Source organism: Dicentrarchus labrax, unplaced genomic scaffold (assembly GCF_905237075.1).
Source record: "Dicentrarchus labrax unplaced genomic scaffold, dlabrax2021, whole genome shotgun sequence".
Taxonomy (NCBI): domain Eukaryota; kingdom Metazoa; phylum Chordata; class Actinopteri; family Moronidae; genus Dicentrarchus; species Dicentrarchus labrax.
Window position 1 is genome coordinate 7,604,401 of NW_026136707.1, and position 19,423 is coordinate 7,623,823.

The 19,423-nt window shown below is 38.9% G+C and overlaps 1 protein-coding gene across 2 annotated transcripts in view; it reads right to left on the reverse strand.

Annotated features, from left to right (window-relative positions):
- Nucleotides 1-19,423, reverse strand: part of grik3 (glutamate ionotropic receptor kainate type subunit 3) — an 89,892-nt gene that overhangs the window by 9,733 nt on the left and 60,736 nt on the right. For both annotated transcript variants that reach the window (XM_051407894.1, XM_051407895.1), the window contains exons 8-12: nucleotides 19,259-19,366; nucleotides 17,017-17,130; nucleotides 12,471-12,674; nucleotides 6,453-6,676; nucleotides 2,400-2,518 (exon numbers count right to left, since the gene is read on the reverse strand). In XM_051407894.1, coding sequence (XP_051263854.1) covers nucleotides 2,400-2,518; nucleotides 6,453-6,676; nucleotides 12,471-12,674; nucleotides 17,017-17,130; nucleotides 19,259-19,366 — 769 coding nt within the window. The remainder of the gene's footprint in view (nucleotides 1-2,399; nucleotides 2,519-6,452; nucleotides 6,677-12,470; nucleotides 12,675-17,016; nucleotides 17,131-19,258; nucleotides 19,367-19,423) is intronic.

The following is a 19,423-nucleotide window of genomic DNA, read 5'->3' on the forward strand; positions in this document are numbered from 1 at the left end:
GTGCATTCATTTATTGTGTGGGAGCTCCTTTTTGCAGCATTTGTGAATACTATATACAATAGAGGAGTTAATGTACAAGTATGTCTATAGCCACTACTAACACTACAGCACACATTTCTTAAGAAGAGATCACAAAGAAGTCATCCTGACACTGCTATTCTCCCTTGAATAAATAAACAGAATGTTTTGTATTTAATGATGCTTTTTGAAATGTCAGTTGGGAGGGGGAAAAAAAACGTTCTCTGTGGATTCAGTAGTGCATTGTGCTTAATGCCCCGGTTTTCTGGAGTGTTTCTTCCCACTAGCAATGCCTCACCTTAACATGAGAGGACTAGGCTTTCCCATGAGAATGATTACCTGCACTTAGGCGTCTCTCTGTGGAGTCATGGCAAAAACTTCCTTTCAGAGCTTGAGGCTTTACTAGTAGTTAATTGCTTTTAAATGGTGACACTTCTGATTGGAAATGTTTATTCCATAGCAAGTACATCTTGATCTGAATCTCAAGAAGGGGCAAAGTCACAACTCTGGTTTCTGAACCACAGACAAAACACCACCCCATATTTATTCTTGCATAAAGGACTGAATGAAGAATGCAATAATTTAGGCTTACAACTTTGCATCTTGCTAATATTTAGAGTAGAAATATGTTTTAGAAAATCAAGGGAAAATGTCGGTGAGAATTGCGGATTGGAAATGAGTCAACTCATAAATCAAACGTACTTTCAAAAATAATTTTATATGGGGAAACCAATTTACGGGAAATGATCAGACATATGTTTGTTGTGAGCAAAAGCCTACTGAGACCCCCAGGAATTCTTTTGAAGTACACAGTGTTTGCTTTTTGCACCTCCTCACATTTTGTGTTCTTTGTGTTGTGTATGACACCTCCCTCCCACAGACAAGCTGGTAGATTTTTTTTTGGATCTCCTCAAACACGTCCATTTGCATTTTAAACATGTCAAGGAAATGGCTTCCGTCTCAGCTGCTGTCACTGTGTTTGGCAGACAAGCAGGGGTTGTCTGTTTATGTGACAGACAAAATATACCTCGCTGCAGATACCACCATATAGCATGTGTTACAAGGTACTGTAGAACAAATGGGTGTCATGGAAAGCCAGAAAACAGTACATGTCAATTTAAAACTTACATTATAGTATATGTTCAATATCATTGTGAAGGTGTTTTTGAAGATACTTAATTTTAAACCCATTGATATCCCAATGTGAAACATTTTATTCAGGCAGCTATGAATAAAAACTAATTAGCAGTAGCAGCTTTGGTAAACCGCTGTAAATATGAGAAACACTGGAGCTCAGGCATTGACAGACAACACTGTGAGCCACAGTATGAATTATAATGGGGAAATTTTCCCTGTTTAGTTTAATAATATAGGCTACTAACTAGCTCATTTTGTTTTGATTCTCTCTCTCCTCTCCCTCCCGGCACGCTGGTGCTACACTCGCAGCCCTCTGCCTGTACCAGCAAATTGGCAGAGCTACTATGCAGTTTCACAAGAGTGCTGCCGAGCTTCTGTGCTTAATGAATTGCTGAATGTGTTTGCTATCCTTACGGGCAAAGATCCACTGCCGAGTCTTACTAAGCCTCCTTGATTTGTCTTGTTACATTGAGGTTAAACATTTTATTACTTGGGTCTTTTTCCTCCACTGTTGACTTCATTATGTTATTTCTGGGCTTTCATTTGGTTACCTATTCCTTTAAGGGACACCTAGCATGTTAAAAATAATTTGTATCTTTTTGGACAAAAGGTAGAATTAACTCGCAGTGGGAGGTTTATTAATACAGTACATGTTGGGTACTTGTGTTGAAAGAAGAACGTGTTTCTTTTGTTCTGACTTTAAAAATTGTATATTAGCATCAAACAAGATCGCAGTGACATTTAATTGGTACGCTACTTGTTGGACAGTGAGACATATGGATTCTCTACAGCGGGGCACTCTCAGTGCAAGTCGTATAGCGCTGAAAACATCACACCAGCCAGTTCTAGCATGGCTGACAGCTGGTATTTGTCAGACATGTTCCTCAACTTACCCTTTTCGTCCTAACACTCAGAAAGCTCTTGAGCAGGGCCAGCGACTGTGTTATGGGGAAATAAATGCAGCAATGTTTTCCATCCTTAGCTGACAATCTCTGACAAGTGCCTGGCACCTACTCTTCCCTTTTTAAACAGCAGGTAGGTGACAACAGCCTTCCCTTGTCATGTAAGACTGAGCTCTGCAGTTGTTCTTGACAGGTAAATGTCTTATGAAACAGTCACGGAATGGAAATCATGGAGCTTGTCAGTTAAAGAGGCAGAAAGTGGGAGCTAGCAGAGCACAGGAAAAGGTGGCTGGTGTGATCGTATTGTTTTTGACAGGTAAGAGGATGTGTGCAACGCCATACCTTGTTGCATTAAGGAACCGACTCCAAACCAGAAGCTGTTGAGCAGGGTAAAGTTGTTTTCCACCACATCTGATCCGGGGTTACAAGGATGGGCGTCATACCATTCATAAGGGCTGAACCTGGTGAATGAGACAGGAAGTTGGAGAGCTGTTTTTAAATCGGTTAACACCATTCCCTCCTGAGGAAGAATCTCAAGAACCGAATCATATAAGCTTGAGAGCTATTCTGAGAGTTACAGCTATTTTAGAGTTTGGCCTTTGGTTTGGAGTAACATAACTTTTGATTACTACAGTAGAGCAGCAACTGTACAGAGAAGTAGTTAAAGCAGCATGGACAGCTTTTTGGCCACTTGGGGGCAGCAGAAAAAACTTTAAACACAAACTTGATAAAACTGTAAACTTGTTGTGGTGAAAACTATTGGCAACAGCTTTCAAATTAAACAGAATCATTTGATCCATTGTTACCATAAAAAATGATTCCAGCTTTAACAATCTGACTTTGTATGCAGTCATAACATGTTGGGAACCCATCCATAAATTTCAAGTTGTTTATATGCAGTTGTTTCATTGGTTTTATATTTTAAAGTCAACTGGTCGTGATGTGATTCAGCCTTACCTTCACATATCCTCTCAACTACGTCTTATATGCTTTGTACTTGAAGGTGACCAACCAGCCAAATTTTTATATAAAATGTCATGTTTAAGAATGTGAAGGCTCCTTTAAAGTCACATGAAACCATAAAGCATGCATCTTTCTATATCTCTGCCATTTCGTTTGACACCTGCTGAAAATGCTGCGCACATTTATTGCACCAGTCATTTTTAGAGGCAGATGCTGAGATAAAACATGCTAAATGTCACAACTTCCCCCTTTTTAAAATTTATTTTTTATATAGGAGAAACCTTTTTCTGTCTCTTTATTCTGGGAGTTCTGTTGAGTAGAGTTGGATCCCTTAGACTCTAGATAGTATCTCCTCAAAATGTGGCATATCAGTAACTTTGATGAGATATAGTAGAAAGTGCTAATGGCAGAAAAAAAAGCCTTTTCTTCAACAACCAGATAAGTAACTAAAATGGTCCAAAACACTGGAACCCTCAAGTGCATATTCTCAGTTCTGAAGGGCCATAGTGAGAATAATCTAGAAAGATTCAATTGACTGAAATTTATATTGTTCAAGAGATAGATACACTTCAATCTAATTACATGCTGCAGAAATATTTTCTAATACATCAGCAGTCTATTTTAATCAGACACTGAACAGGACTGATGGTTCATCATGAAACAGCTCTATAATGGAGTATTTTCTAGCCATCACTGAAGTCTTTCTCCTCTTAGTTAAGCAATCAGAGTTCTGAACTGATGGACAATAAGAGGGTGTTATTGCCCAGTGTTGGTTTCGCTATGTTTTGTTTCTTGTGAGTTAAAATGACTACTGTCAAATATACACACTGGTGTTTTCATCTAAATTTTTTCTCTAAATATTCCCAACTCATGCCCATTACATTTGCAGACATCAGAAAGGCCTTTGGCAGCTGTTGTACAAAAGTGGAACTTTTTATTCAATGTATTCATTACATTCAATTAATTCCTCCAGTCTCATTTTGTTTAACTTTAATGTTAAATTAAAAGCCATGGTCAAATAATATGTGATAGTGAAAAGGCATGGAAAAATACAAGAGACTTTATGCCTATCCAAACTACACAAGAACTGGACTTAAACGGGCCACAAATGAAAAAGGCCAGTGTCTTTTTTCACTATGTTGAGTGCAGTTTCTACACAGACAATGTAACTGTGCTGATTCAATTCCCCTGCTAATTTCTAAAAACGTTGTGCTGGCAAGCAGAGCCATAAGCTTGCTTCAGACTGCATGCTGAACAACCCTATACAAAACTGTCTGCTAAACAACACTATTAGCTGTCAGCCAAGAGTACAACCTACACATACAGTAGAGGAGGTGATCCGGAAACGGCTCTAAACATAACATGAAGCAAAATATTGTACTGAATTTGCACCTACCTCACCCCTTTGATGCACCATGTACTGCCATCTAATGTTTAAGTACATCCAATCAGTTTTCATTTATTTTCACACCCTGATAACACTGAAATTCTTCTGTCCTTTATGAATCATTTACAGCTAATCTGCATCAATGGTTTATGTTCAGTGGCAATATTTTAAGACTACAGAAAACATTTGGTTATAAATACATTTAATCAAGGATACATTATAGAAGCATTTTCGTGACATTTCAGTCATTTAAAATTTACTACAAAGGCTGTATAGACATATAAGCATGCATTTAGATCAACAAACTGATTTAATGTGTTGAAGCTATTTGTAAAGCAACATGTTTAACCCAAATTCATCTTTTTGCTTTTATAATTCATTTCAAAAGCTTAATTGTCTCTGGCAACAAACATATAACTGCTTTTAAATACTTTTGTTAGCACTATGCAAATGTTTGTGAAACCATAATTCCAATCACTATACTATTAATACTAAACTATACTAGAAACATTGTGCAAATTCACATAATCCAAATTGCAAACAGTATTGAGAATATAGAAACATATTACATAGACATGAAAACAGAAACCAGGTCGCTATGTTTCTATGTGAAATAAGTATGCACACAAAGAAACCTCCATCACTCTTACACACTTAGTGGAACGTAAATTCTTATCCACATCAATGGCCAGGTCATTCTTGAAAAATATAGTTTAATCTCAATGAGTCTTTTACCTGGTTAAATAAAGGATGTATATATGGAAATCTTCTAATAATCTGTACTCAGCAGCTTTGTATTTTCTCAGATGTACGTCTCCAGGATTTGAGTTATGGCTTGAATGAAAGAGGCAAATATATTCTCGCCTTACATCATCTTAAATCCTCCTGCTTTTTAGCTGATTTATGAAAGTAAAGAGCAGCGTTTTTTGTTTTTTTCACAGGCACATTACAGTATACTTTACATACACATACATACAACTATAGACAAAATACACCTTTGGACATATATATATATATATATATATATATATATATATGGTACCCTGCAATATAATTATTATTTTGCAGTAGAGCTTTTGAAAGCCAAAGTGTTTTCTACCTAATATTGTTGGTAATGCTTTGACACCTCTGTCCAGCATTTAAAATTACCTACTTCTGCTGAAGTAGCCCTCTTATTGTTCAGTGCTGTTGTTTTATGCTCATATGGTGCACTTTTAGAGATGCAGCTTTTTCAGCTATCTAGGCCGGCCTCCAAAAAAACTATGCAACAGTTTAAGATGATTTTCTACTTATGTGAAGCCACTCCAGAATTTGTTTGGTCTCACAACAACGAACGAGGATAGAGGAGTGCAGCTGTTTGCTCTCAAGCCCCAGAACTCCTCTCAGCTCGCTTTTCTAGAACTTCCTCAAGCACCACTTTGCATGAGAAGCAGCAGGAAATACTGACAATGATGCTAACAGGATATTCATCATATTCATGACCCAAAAAAAATTACAAGTGAGATACTTTTCAGCCAATCAAACATAATCTCCATCTATAATAATTTTATGACTTATTACAGCCAGCAATTTCATTTTTCAATGTAAATGCTGATGATCTACTAAATATATCCTTCTCTGATGAAATTTCACATCAGGTGTGTATATTTTATTTTCTTCGCTTTGCTAAATATGGTAATTTGAGAAGTTATGATTTTTTGCCTCAGCAAGTACTTCTTTTTTAAATGATAATTTTAAGGTGCATCATTTAAAGCTGCATTGCCAATTCCAAAGACATCATGCAGGAAACAAGAAATTGCAAACTGAATGGGACTTTGCAACTCAACTGAAGGTCTCTTTCTATTCCTCCCCCCTCTGCTGGGCTGTAGAGAGCCCATGCCGACATAACTGCCTTGATCACTACCCAGCAGCAAACACAGTATGAGAAACTTGCTGGTGTACTCAGCCTGCAGTGATAACCAAGTAAATTGCTATGTCTATTGAAAGACTTCATGGAAAATGTATGAAGACTGATAGGACAAATAGTATGTAACTTGTGGACTTACCTGGCAATGACAAAAAGGACACAGCTAACACCAAGGTAGGCCAAGAGAATGTAGACCCAGATGTCAGGAGTCATGGGGTTCAGGAAGGAGAAGAAGCCATTGTTGGTGGCATTGGGTTTGCGATACAGAATGCTGATGCCCATGCTCATGAAGGGCTTGGAGAAGTCGATGACCTTTTCACGCATGTAGGTGATGGTGAGAGGAGCCACTGCCAAGTCTGCTCTCTGTAATGGGAAAACAAAAAACATTATGGATAATTGTTTTGATTCCTGTTATCATATTGGCAGAAGGGGGGCTAAGCTCACTGAGCTTAGCTAGCAGCGTGACTCTAGAGGCATCAAAGTCAGTCTGTTGGTCTGTTGGTCTGTTGTTCCACCACTTTGGTATAGACAGGAATTTCTCAGCAACCTTTGCATGGATTGTCATTAAATATGGTTTGCACGACATTTATGGTGCCCAGAGGATGATAGATTTGGTGATCTCCTGACTTTTCCTCCAGCACCCACATGAAGATGACATTTGTGGCTTTGGTACAATTTGGTACTTGGATATATGTCCACCTCAGCATTTATTTCATTAACTCTGGTGATTCCTTAACTTTTTCATCAAACGCCACCATCAGATCAAAATGTATCCAATACGTTGGTTATACAGTCTCAGCTCTGCTTTGTGTTTAGTGCTAATTAGCAAATGTTAACATCCAAACATGCTCATTGTCATTTTGAGCATATTAGCGTGCTGATGTTAGCGTTTAGCTCAAAGCACAGCTCTGCCTAAGTACAGTCTCACAGCACCTAGCATGGCTGTAGGCTCTAAGTCATGCCAAATCATTGGAACTGTGAATTATCTATAAGTAGGTTACAACAGGGCTATATAACATTTGTCTTTTATTCAAAGTTTGGAGACACAATAAAATATGGCTATGACATTCTCTGTAAAACTTAATGTGAATATGAACTTGATAATGTGAATTTGAAATACGTTTCTGTCTTTTCAGTGACGTCTTTCCGAAATAGTAGATACGTCGTTCCAATGTATCAAGCAGTTCCATCTATAAAGCCATTAACTAGTGTCACTAGAATGACATATGACACCATATAGCTTTATGCAATGGACACGGCTGAGCATGACAGATAAGTTGCAGTCACCTATTATATGCGTATGACTGCATATTAAGAAGGTTACCATTTATATTGGCAGCCCCGACAACTCCCCTGCACCATGGCTGGACAGGAGGTTAATGAAACCAGCTGCTTGGTTCACGCTCGGATACCTTTTTCCTCCAAGAAATGACACAACTCACAAAGGGAGGCTTTCCTTTCTTCCTACATACTGAGTGGTGAGAGAAGAACAGGGCTTGTTCATACAACAATTCACCGTTACAGCATTTTCACTGAGTAAAATGAGATCTTGTGTTTGTTTTGGGACGTTATGCAAAGCCATTAGACCTGAACCAACAGGAATTGAATCTACTGGTTCCAGAAACACAAACACCCTTAATGAGATCAAAAGAAATTGAGCTGAAATTGAGCAGCCATGTCCTGCCCTCCTCTCGTGAACTGATGTATTGTATGATATCTTTTCTTTTTACAAAAAATACTCATTTTCTAGATCCTATGGCTATTCTTAACATGAATTTAACTTTGCCTGTGGCTTGGGAAGTTCTTCCATCAGAATCATGTGATAACTACCACATAACAGTAAACAAAGGTCAGAGAGAAAACATTTCCACTTTGAGTGTAGCACTGCAGATTACGTGCTCCTGTGGTCAGCACCACGGTGGCTAAATATACGGTGGCCTCCGAGGAGATGGAGAGATGGGAAAACCAGTGCATCCTGCAGTGCATCTGCTGTCTCTCTTAAACTATTCAAATTCGTACATCACATACTGCTCTCTCTGTTCTCTGCTGCCAACTGCAGCTTTGAACCAACCTGCCACTCAGCCGGAAGATCAACCAGCATGCGATTCCAGACATCCCTACGGTGCGCTAATATACATGCTGCATGTCCTTGTTCTGCTTAGTGCTTAGGCACACAAACTGGGCACAAGCAAGATAACCTGATAGTGCCCTGCTGCGTGCCACATGGCTCAGTGTTATCTGGGTTTGCAGATGGTGGGCTTAGTGGTGTTCTCCCTGCGGACCTCCTCACCTGATGACAGCCTGGAGGATTCATGAACTTATAACTAACATGATCCATGCATTTCCGATCTACTGACTGTACACTGAACTTACTTTTTACAATGAGCTGCTTCTTATTCTTTGTTTATGAGAAATAACTGAAGATAGCATAGTTAGTGCATTTTCTTCAGCATCAAACATAGATTAATTTCATACTGCTTACAACCAAGCTTTTTTATCCCTCTCCTATATAGTGTACATTAGCATTGTGATTGCAAGCTGTAAAATGCAAGCAAAGATTGTATATCGCTTAATAATTGTCCTGTTGTGTTGCTCCTTTTGTTCTTTTTGTGAAGCACAGAGCAGATACCAGAGCAAATTTTGCTTCAGTTCAAAATGTAAAATGTAGCAGAAATACACTTTGCTCAACTATGCAATGGTTACTGCAGATAACAGACAATGCTGCTGTAGGGATCCTAAAAGAATATGAAAATGTCTGATTGGCCAGTTGTACATGCATTTACAGAATCAATAGTAAGGAATGAATGCAAATTGTGACACTTCCGTGTAATCATATAGATAAGCCTGAACCAACTTATATAATGCAGTCTCATATCAAAATATAAATAAGGGCTAATCATGAAGCATATGCAGTGCAATAAAGAAATAGTTGCTTTGCATAAGCAGCGTGTTCAGATTGTGGTGAGCCTGGAACTGTGATTTACTCGAGGGTGCTTTGGCAGGCGCGACAGACATGTTTGCTGTTGAGGCAGTTGAACTTTTGCCCTTGCAGCTATGGGTCAGCCACTCTGACCACCAGGTCATCCTGCTGTCTAAGATAAAAATCAAAATCGCACATGTCCATCCTCTTGCAGTCACATGCTTTCTTCAATTACCAAGAAAAACCCTTAGATGAGCATCAAAATACAAAATAGACCTAAATCTAGTTGACTAGAGTATATATCTGCATAAACAATGAGGGTGTGGGCTGGCTACAACCTTCCATCCTTTTAGATTTGCTATCTGTCGAAGCAAATATTAATTGCCATGACAGAAACAAATGATGTGCTAAGCACGCTATTAACATTTGCATCACAGCGTGATTAAAGTGATCATCTATTGTGACTAAATCAAGTTTAACAAGGCCTGTTGCATCATTTAGCACCTTCCAAACAATGCCCTTTGGCACTGCAGTGAGCTTTGTGACTACACAGAGGAAAATAAAGGGCTGTATGTTCCACAATACTAAATCGTTGCACTGGGCAACATTGCAGTTTCTCATTCAGGAGCATTAGTTACATGGGGAGTAAATCACATAATAGTATCATATTCATCCAACAATATATGAAAAGGCAAACACACACATAGACACTCTTACAGAGCTTCACTCTATTTTTGTTACAATACCTTTTCTGTGACAAAACTCAATGACCTACAGAGATGAATGAAGGCTTAAAACGGATTTTAAAAAACTATAGTCTTGTTCTGTTAAAAAGATGTCCATCAAATATTTTTGTGTAATTCTGTAATGCAACTATGATTTATGAGGGTACACTATGTGAGCTGACAGCATGAATGCATGAGCCTTGTGTTTCAGCACCATTTTATCAGCTAAAACCAACTGTTTCTTCCTCAGACTTTATCTAACTCAGTGACCATTTTTTAAGTAAAGGCACCGATCTCCAGTAAACTGTTACCCATCTTATCTGTCTGTATTACAATGAGGTGGCAATGGGTTTTTAAGAGGTTAATAGAAAGTAGTTATGAATACAAATTGAACAGATAACAACTATGACAGCAGCCATATACTTTTCCCTTCTCTACCTCTTTGTATATGGTACACACAAGGAATGCAATTCATGCATACAATATGTTCCCAAAATAGTATTTTTTTTATAGAATGGACAGTATATGTAACAGTTCTTGCTGGGTAGAAATATAGCCCCAACTTATTACCTCAGTGAATAAGCAGTAGTTTAAGGTTTACTGGAGATGCAATGGCCTCTTATATCATTCCAGGGTCAGATCTCTTGTGCTTGCCTTAAAGTTTATGTTTCAGGTCTGCTGAATCACGATCAGCTTATCCTAACCAACAGGGGTATGGAAAGCACTAGACCACAAAATAGAACCAACTAAAATCCACAAAGAAGACGTCATGCGTCCTTGGTCATGCGATAAGGAGCAGTAAAAGCAATAACTAGCAGTATAGATTATAATCTTCACTTCTGCTGCTATTTACAAAGGCAATAAACCTTAAAGCCAAAATATATATGTAGATTCTAAAATTGCACCCTTTAATGCATTTTTAACTGTATTTATCAAATTTATAATGTATCTTCAATTTAAAACACAAGCAAATGGAGTAACTCATTGGTATGGATGTGTGTGTGTTCAACGGCTTACATTAAGTAAGCTCAGGCTAGAGGTCTCAATCATCAGATTCTACATCTTCCCAACACACTTGTAAACCTTATTTCACAGACAACAACAACAACAACAACACATTGTTTTTTTCCATTTGGCTGAAAAAATTACTGAATTGACAGCTCTCTGACTAAAATAATGAACGGACTCTCTGTGGCTAGCTGCACATTCTCCCTTTAATCTGAAGAACAGACTAATACAAAGACCATGTGCTGTCTAATGATGGAGTCATGCATCTCCATTTCGTGCCAGCATTCTCTGCCTTTAGTAATCCATTTGTTCCCCTCAAGGTTATTGGTATTAACATGGATCTAGCAAAAAGCTTGGATGGAGAAATAAAGTGCTGCAGAGGGAGCCCACCTTTCCCAACCCTTTCAGCACCAAGCCATTGACTCCTGCCATACGATTCCCTGCACTAAATGCCACTTAAGCTATTACAAGTTTTCAGCTGAGTACAGCGCTGACCCGATGGGGCTGAGGACAAAGAGAGAGCACTGACAGGGACACTTATGAAATGCCAGCAGAGAATTGCCACCATCACATCGATGTGAGGTTGTTTCATGGCTGCTGAAGCTTTGAGTTTGACACAGACAGCTGCGACTGCCCACCATGCCTTAGCAAGTTGATTGCCAGTGTGTTCTCCTGTATCCTTACAATACAGTATCATATGTTCATCCTAGATCTCTGGCTTATTCAGTTGAAGGAAGTGGTTTGTCTCACTGAATGGCATCAACACACTTGTAACTTTTAGGCAACCTTGACATAATTGTGCCATAAATGTAACTGACAGCTTTGCAGGCTCTTCCTGACTTGTACTCAATCATAACTATATCACTGCCTGTGCAGAGGACATAACCTGCAATTCAGTTCAATGGCATGCTTTTTTAAGTTTGCGTGATATAAAACACTTTTACAGTGTATGTAGCTGCATAATTGTAATAATGCAGCAGATGATAAAGGAATAGTTTGGAATTTTAGGAAATACACTAATCCAATTTCTTGCTGTGAATTTGAATTGAAGATTGATATATTGTATACGTCTGTACAACAAATATGTGGCTGGAGTCAGCAGTTGATTAGCGTAGCTTAGCATAAAGAGTAGTAACAGGGGAAAATGGCTTGCCTGGGTCTGTCCAAAGGAAACACAATCCACCTACCAGCACCTCTAAAGCTCACTAATCAACATGTGATACCTCATTTGTAAAAAATAAATTGCAGTTTTAAGGGGGTTATAGCCAGGTCTATTCCTTAGCTGGGAGGAGTAACCTCTTGGAGTCTCTGCCTGTTGCCTGGCAACTGCTAAGCTAAGCTAACTGGCTGCTGGCTCCAGCTACATATTTACTGTACAGACATGACAGTGGCATCAATCTTCTCATCTAATGCTTGACAAGAAAGCTAATAAGTGTATTTCCCAAAATGCTGACCTATTGCTTTAAGGAAAACTGTGGAGCAGACAATTTGAAGTACAACTTACATGTTCTATAAGTTCCCTGATCATGCCGTTCCACTGGCCCTTCTCGTCCTGGGAGCCGTATTTCCCATCAGGCACCAGACGGATCTCATATGTGAAGCCCAGGATGTTGGCCAGCTCTTTCAGCAAGTCGATGCAGAATCCTTCGAAACGGTCGTTTCCAACCAGCGCCTTGTCAGACTTCTTAAGCATGACATATGGCTCCTCCTGCACAGAACCAAAAGATCAAATGAAAAGCAATGGTGAGGTCAGGTTTTTCAATTTGTTTCAGCACGTGCATCTAATTGAAGCAAAGTGATCCGAGCTGATGAGTCGCTGTTGCATTTAACAGGCAGTGACAGCAGATTCAAGTTCAGTGTGCAGTTTCAGGGAGTGTTAAAATATGAAAGAAGTCTGAGGGTTTTCCTACATTGATGTATTAACGAAAGGAGGCCTGAGCTAAGACTGTAATGCAAGTAAATGTCTTGTAAATTGCAAAGCTGTGACCGGTGTTTGCCATAGTGATGGTAATGCACACAGAAGGAATGTTTATACTATCAATGTGCCTGCAGTGTTGAACTAACTAAACCTACTGTCTCCCCCACACTGCTGTGCGTTGACCTATATAGCTGGTGCACAGGTCGGTTCATTTTATGGTCATGTGGCTGACACTCTTTACTGGCCTGTAATATCCTGCCTGGCTGCTCATAATTTTGGCTGTATAAAAGCTTGATTAGGAACAGAATGCCGCAGTGAAATGGAACATGCCCACGACGTTGCCTTCATCAATTGACACCAACCACCAAGGGAGAGCAACTGAGCTGATGCCTGCAGTGACAATGACTAACACAGAATAGCTCATAAATGATTTCCTTTATTTAGTGGCTCTTACCATTTCCCTGCCAGATAGACTTGCATATCCTGCTGTGCATTTCAAAACATGTTGGTCCATTTATGCAAAGGCTGTAATACAATTTATCGCCTCCAATAGCCAGATGTATAATTTACAAACTGAGCTCAAAAGCACAGTAATTGATTCTCTAGTGAAGGTGACTCCTTGCTTTGTGTTTTTTTTTTTTTTTTAACTGTAGCTTGTGTGACACAGTCAAAGGGTTGAAAATAGGCAGCCACAAGACTGTTTATTCCCCCAGGATATTGTTTTTCATGGGGGAAAGTGGAGGTGACAAGGGCAGAGGTGGGGGCAATAAAAATATAACATCATGTGCTGGTGGCATGTGGACACAGTTACACTGTTGAGGTTTGCTGACTGTAAAGAACAGTGTAAACCAAACAAATATCAAGCAGGGCATAATTTATTCCATTAATTCTCACAAAATAAGTAAATGATGAACATCTTTAATTGTTTGCTATCAAAAAAGCCACTTGGACATTACAATTAGGATGGCCTCTTAAATAAATAATAAGTTATGAATACTTGATGACAATGCATTTAGGGAGTGAGTGCTTAGCCACAAACTTTGCTCAAGTTGTCCAATTAACTTGATCAAAAAGTTTGCATGTTAAGGGAAAAAGTCATTACCATCTGTTTCTAGCCTTCCAATTCTTGCTATTCCCCAAGGTTTGGACTCAAATCAAAGTGTTTATACCAGTTCTACCCTCACAGTCCCAGCATGGGCGTGCATAACAGAAAGAGGAGGGAGGTGGGCTTGCGCAGAGACATCACAGGCAATGGAGTGCAAACAATTAATGTAAGTGGGAAAACACATTAAGTGCCTTAATCTCTTTGACAAAGTTATCACTATAAAGCTGTCAGACGTCTTGTTCATGCATCACTGGAATCAGTTTGATGCAATGTCATTACACTAAGAGGAAAGATTGATATTAAAGTTGAAACTCTCTTCAGCAATTTGAAAGTAGGCAGTTTTATCATCTTAAACTAATGATTCCCCAAGAAATAGCAAATCAGGGAACATGTCAGAAATATCCAAACGTACTTTAAGGCAAGAATGATCCAAAAATGTTAAGAAACGTCAAATGCAATTGAAACACTTGAACTACTTGGTGAGAAACACATTTACATTAACACCACTAGCTACAACATAAAATCAGTAAATACAAGCACTTCCTAGTGCAGTAGTTCAACATTACACCACTTAAATCCTTGTTCCATTTCTCCTCTTTGAGACGGAATTAACATAGATGGCACCTGATAGGCATTAATTATGTCTCGTCTTGACCTCACTTCGTCATAATTACAGCCTTGTGGTCCAATATAGGCATAATGATAGTGTTTATCGTTGTAGCTTGTATATCTGTCCTGAAAAGGTACATAGGGGAACATTTGTGTCAGCACCTCCCTGATAGCTCCACAAAGACATCCAAACATCCAGTGACAGTGTTAAGTACATACAACTGGGGATTTACAAATGAATACGCTGTGGAGCTGGGGGAGGGATCACCTAGTTCTTTGTATCTGCACATGTAATTAATGCAGGAATAGTTTATTGTAGTTCACTGTCTCCTTTATTTTTATGCCCCAGGCCTTCTAACTTAACATGATCATAATGTGACTTTAAAATCTCATCTGAATCACTGATAATTAACTGTTCACTAACTACCAACTACCAACTTAATTACTGTTGCTAAGCTTCCTGTTCTCACATAGCACACTTGTGCAGTTTATAATGATGGCGGCATATTTAACGTTTGAAATTCTTAGTAATTTTTTTAACAAAGGGTCCCTGATATGAGACAGCAGTATACAAAAGCTACCTTCTCAATTATAGCTGGTGTTTAGCTGAAACAACAACCATCTCTGGCTTTAATTAGCTGTTCCATGGGGCAGTTGAAAACGCTGTCGGTGTCTGTGACTCCTTAATGTTTCGACCTGACTTGTTTTCAAACCCTGAACCCCGTGAAAGGGGTCTTAAATATGTGCAGAGAATAATATTGTGCTAAGAGACTAAGGCTAAAGCTGAATGTACTAGACAAAAACAGCATTGCTTTTGTATTGTAGACCTAGTTAGTCTTCTAATAATAATAATAATTCCTTCTTACATTAGCTGTTTTTTTTAAGTATTAATTTTTTTGCCGTTTATGCCTTTATTTGATAGAGAGACAGCTAGAGATAGACAGGAAAGGGGGGATGACATGCAGCAAAGGGCCGCAGGTCGGATTTGAACCCGGGCCACTGCGTACATGGGTCGCCAGCTCCACCGACTGAGCTAACCAGGCGCTCACATTAGCTGGTTTGTGTACATGCATGGACAAACAAAACAGTTTAGATTTCTGCTTTTCATGTTCTCAAATATTAAAGACCCCGGCCACTCAAAAATTTGTTTTTCTTATCTCCTCATTTATGTCCCCTTAAATGTCAGGCATTGACTTTACTGACTTGTGTCTGTGCATCACAAGAGAGGTGTTTTCACATTCCTCTACTGGAGGGGGAGATGTCTGTACATTTTCCTAAAATCTGAGATTCTAGCGTACCCCGGGCAAGCTAGATTTGGTATATAACAAATTTGAAAGCCAATCGCTGTCTAGCTAATGCCACAGGGGAAAAAAACTCAGAGACGCAAACGCAGAGCAGACCTGACGGTGAGAGTTTGCACATACATAGTGAAAGGTTTGACAGCAAACATGGTACAGTGTGCAGTTTTTGGATGTAAACCGGACCCTGGAGCTTCTTGTCACTGTCTACTACGTAATAACAATGTGAAAATGTGAACACTACTGTTGGGCTCGTAACTCAAAACATTTAATTTATCAATCATTACTCATTACTCTTTTCAAAAGTAATATTATTACTTCACTTATTACTCCCTGCCAACAGTAATTAGTTACACTACTCGTCATATTAATTTTGTGGGGAGTAGCTGGAAAATAATAATTCCCCTTCTTCCCAAGATTCAGACTTAAGACGATTAAAAGCCAGTTTTATTTGTTAAAATCAAAGTAATGGAAATATTTCCAGATGCTGATTATAGGTGTTTCCATCTTCCAAGCTAGTTTCTTCCACGATTACAAAAATTAATCCAAGGATGTGAATTGGATTGTAAGATTTCAAATTAGTAGGGGGTGCCAACAAAAGTAATGTTTGTAAACCATGTTAAACAAAATATTAATCAGTGGTTTTTACATAATTTAAAACTGTCTGGAATGGGAAGTTTCACTTTTAATGTTATAAGAAAAAAGGCTTTGAGGATGAGGACTGAGCAATAAGTTGGACAAATAGTAAGCTATTTCTGGTAATAAATCCAGCATTGCGGGAGTATAAACTTTCCCAAATGCAAGAGCCACTAATATTAGCCCAAACTCTCACATAGTAGCTAGGCCAGACAGGAATTTTGCATCGTGCATTAGTGCAAGTGTAATTAACACTTACATTTGTGTGTGTATCGCTCTTACTATAGTCCCATGCACACCACTCCTGCTATTCTGAGTTAAGGTTGCAAAGAACCTTAGGGTTGCAAGATTGCAATGAATATCTCTGCTGGAAAGAGCCAAATACAAGACATTCTTGTGAAATTTCAGTATATTATCTGGAAGGAAAACTGAGGAGACATGAAGGGTAGGACATCTTTTACGCCAGGCTACACAGGTGACCTACCAGGATGGTGCTGATGACGAGGGAGCGGTTAGCCAGGGAATCGGTGATGTTCATCCCTTTTCGCTTCGGCACTTCTGTGATGTTAAGACCTCCTGACGCACTCCACTTCCCCACCTGCGGAAGATGAAAAGCGTGTAGCTAAGTGTTCTGTGTCTGTTGGTGGGCTGTGACCCCAGCAGACTCCCCCGCCAACCAGTCTCCCACATTAGTGCCAGGTCGAACACATCTCTGGCAGCATTAGATGATTGGCTGAGTCACCTTTATATCAGCAGGCCAGGGTGTTTTGGAAAGCAGGGGGTATTTTGGTGTCTTGAAAGAAATCAAGCATGATGGGCAAATCAAAGGAACTGGAATCACTTGATCAACTGTATGTTTAAACAATGGACTTGATACTCAACAATATAGAAAACCAGTTTGAAAAAAAGTAAACCTATTACATCACCTGCCCTCATCTCCAAACTAAACTACCCAAAAACAATGAAAACAGATTCAAGAGAATGTCTATACTATATCAATAATAATGATTAATTATATTATATTGGTATATTGATGCTGTGAGTTTCTGACATGTATGTAAATACACATAAAAAAAGGCTAAACAATGGGGCTAAACCAAACAGAACATTATTAAAAACAGAAAATATTGCAAACAGGTTACAGTTAATTCGAATGATGGTACAGCATGGGGTTGGCAGTTAGATTACACTGCGAAAGTAATTTTGCTCTGCATTCTCACTGAGATAAGCCAAGAGATTTGAACAAATAAAGGAGTTATACATGCAAGAAGCCCTCAGGCAAAAAGCTCTGCATATTGTAGAGACACACTCTGGAACATATCATTAGCACAAATAGTCCTGTGGCTGTCGGTAACAATCTCTGTTTGTAAGTCGGGCCCTCCACCAAACCCTCCTCCCATCCCTTCTGCTTTCTCTATTACAACAGACACAGCTTTTAATATTCACTGGGGTTTGTGCTTGAGGTGGATGCATTTGAAGACATACAACCTCCCCACAAAAAAGCATGAAAAACTTTGGTTAATGTCCTCCCTGCCTAATCCAAAGAGAGGCATATGCTCTAATTTGAAAAGCACATTAGTTACAGCTTGTCACACAACCAAAGAGGACTCCAGGAGAGATATTTAAAAATATCTGTGAACGCTTTCCGCTTTGCAAAATTCTTTCTAATTGTACCCAATTACAATTAGCTCAATTCATTAAACATGATTAGCAAAAGGCTTGATTCAAAAGTTATTTACTCATACAACCACACGGGCAGCATTACATGTATTTCACCCTTCTGAGAATGCTGACGTTGAGTGAAAGTGGCACTCTGAGAACCTGTTCATAATTCCAGCACAAGCTCAAACTTGGGCTAATATTCAATTACAATGGATTAGTTGAGAAAAGTCCACATCTTAACCGGCTCAAACTGTTAAAGCCGATTCCACGGATATACCAGAAAAGAAAAAAAAATCCAGCAATCCGGATCAGCGTTAACATGCTCGAGCGTAGGATTTGTCGGGGACACAAAGAGAAGATGCTAATATGGCATCAAATACTTTTGCAAGATGACTGTGCTTCAACTTAATTGACCGCACGCAGGACCAGATGCCAGTGAAAGGGAGAAGACGAATAATTTTAAAGCAGTAGTGTTACATGCTCCATTCTGGAACAGAAGGGTTACAAGCTGAAAAGCCCCGGCTATTATATAGTATTGAGCCTTTAGGGAGTACTTGAGGAAGTCATAATGGGACTTATCCCTATTTGATGTATTCATAATGTATGAAAGCCCTCTAGTAGAGAAAAGCTGTTATAGTCCAGAGGGTACTTTGCCTTCCAGTATAATAAAATAAGTTCTACATTACCAACCTTTTAGTTCGTTTTTTCCCTTTTTTGTAAAACATGTTTATACAGCTCATTACCACCAAACAGCATTTTGGGCATCACCTCAAATTATCATTAAGAGAGGCTGCAATTAACACCCTAATGTGTACCCTAATCCAATTTGCTTTATGATCCACTAACTTATGCTTATGTTGAAACAGCCAATTTGCTTCCTTGTTAGGAGGTAAATGATACTGTCAAATTTGCATTATCTGTTCCACATTAAGAGGAAAATCTGAAACGTATTTCTGGAATCAATATTCCATTAAATTCTTTTTATGGTATAGTCATCACAGAAGTTCTCTGCTGTTTTGTTCCATCACAGCAAAGAATGCACTGAAAACAAAGAGAAAAGTTACCTTTTCAAGTCCGTCCTCCTTTAGACTGATGATGTCCAGGTCAAAGTCTGTACGTAGACCACTTGTCTTGTTGAATGACAGTCTCCCCGTCAAACCATCCCAGTGGGACTGAAAAATAATATATCTACATATTTATACATATTCAAACACATTCATTTTGTAAGT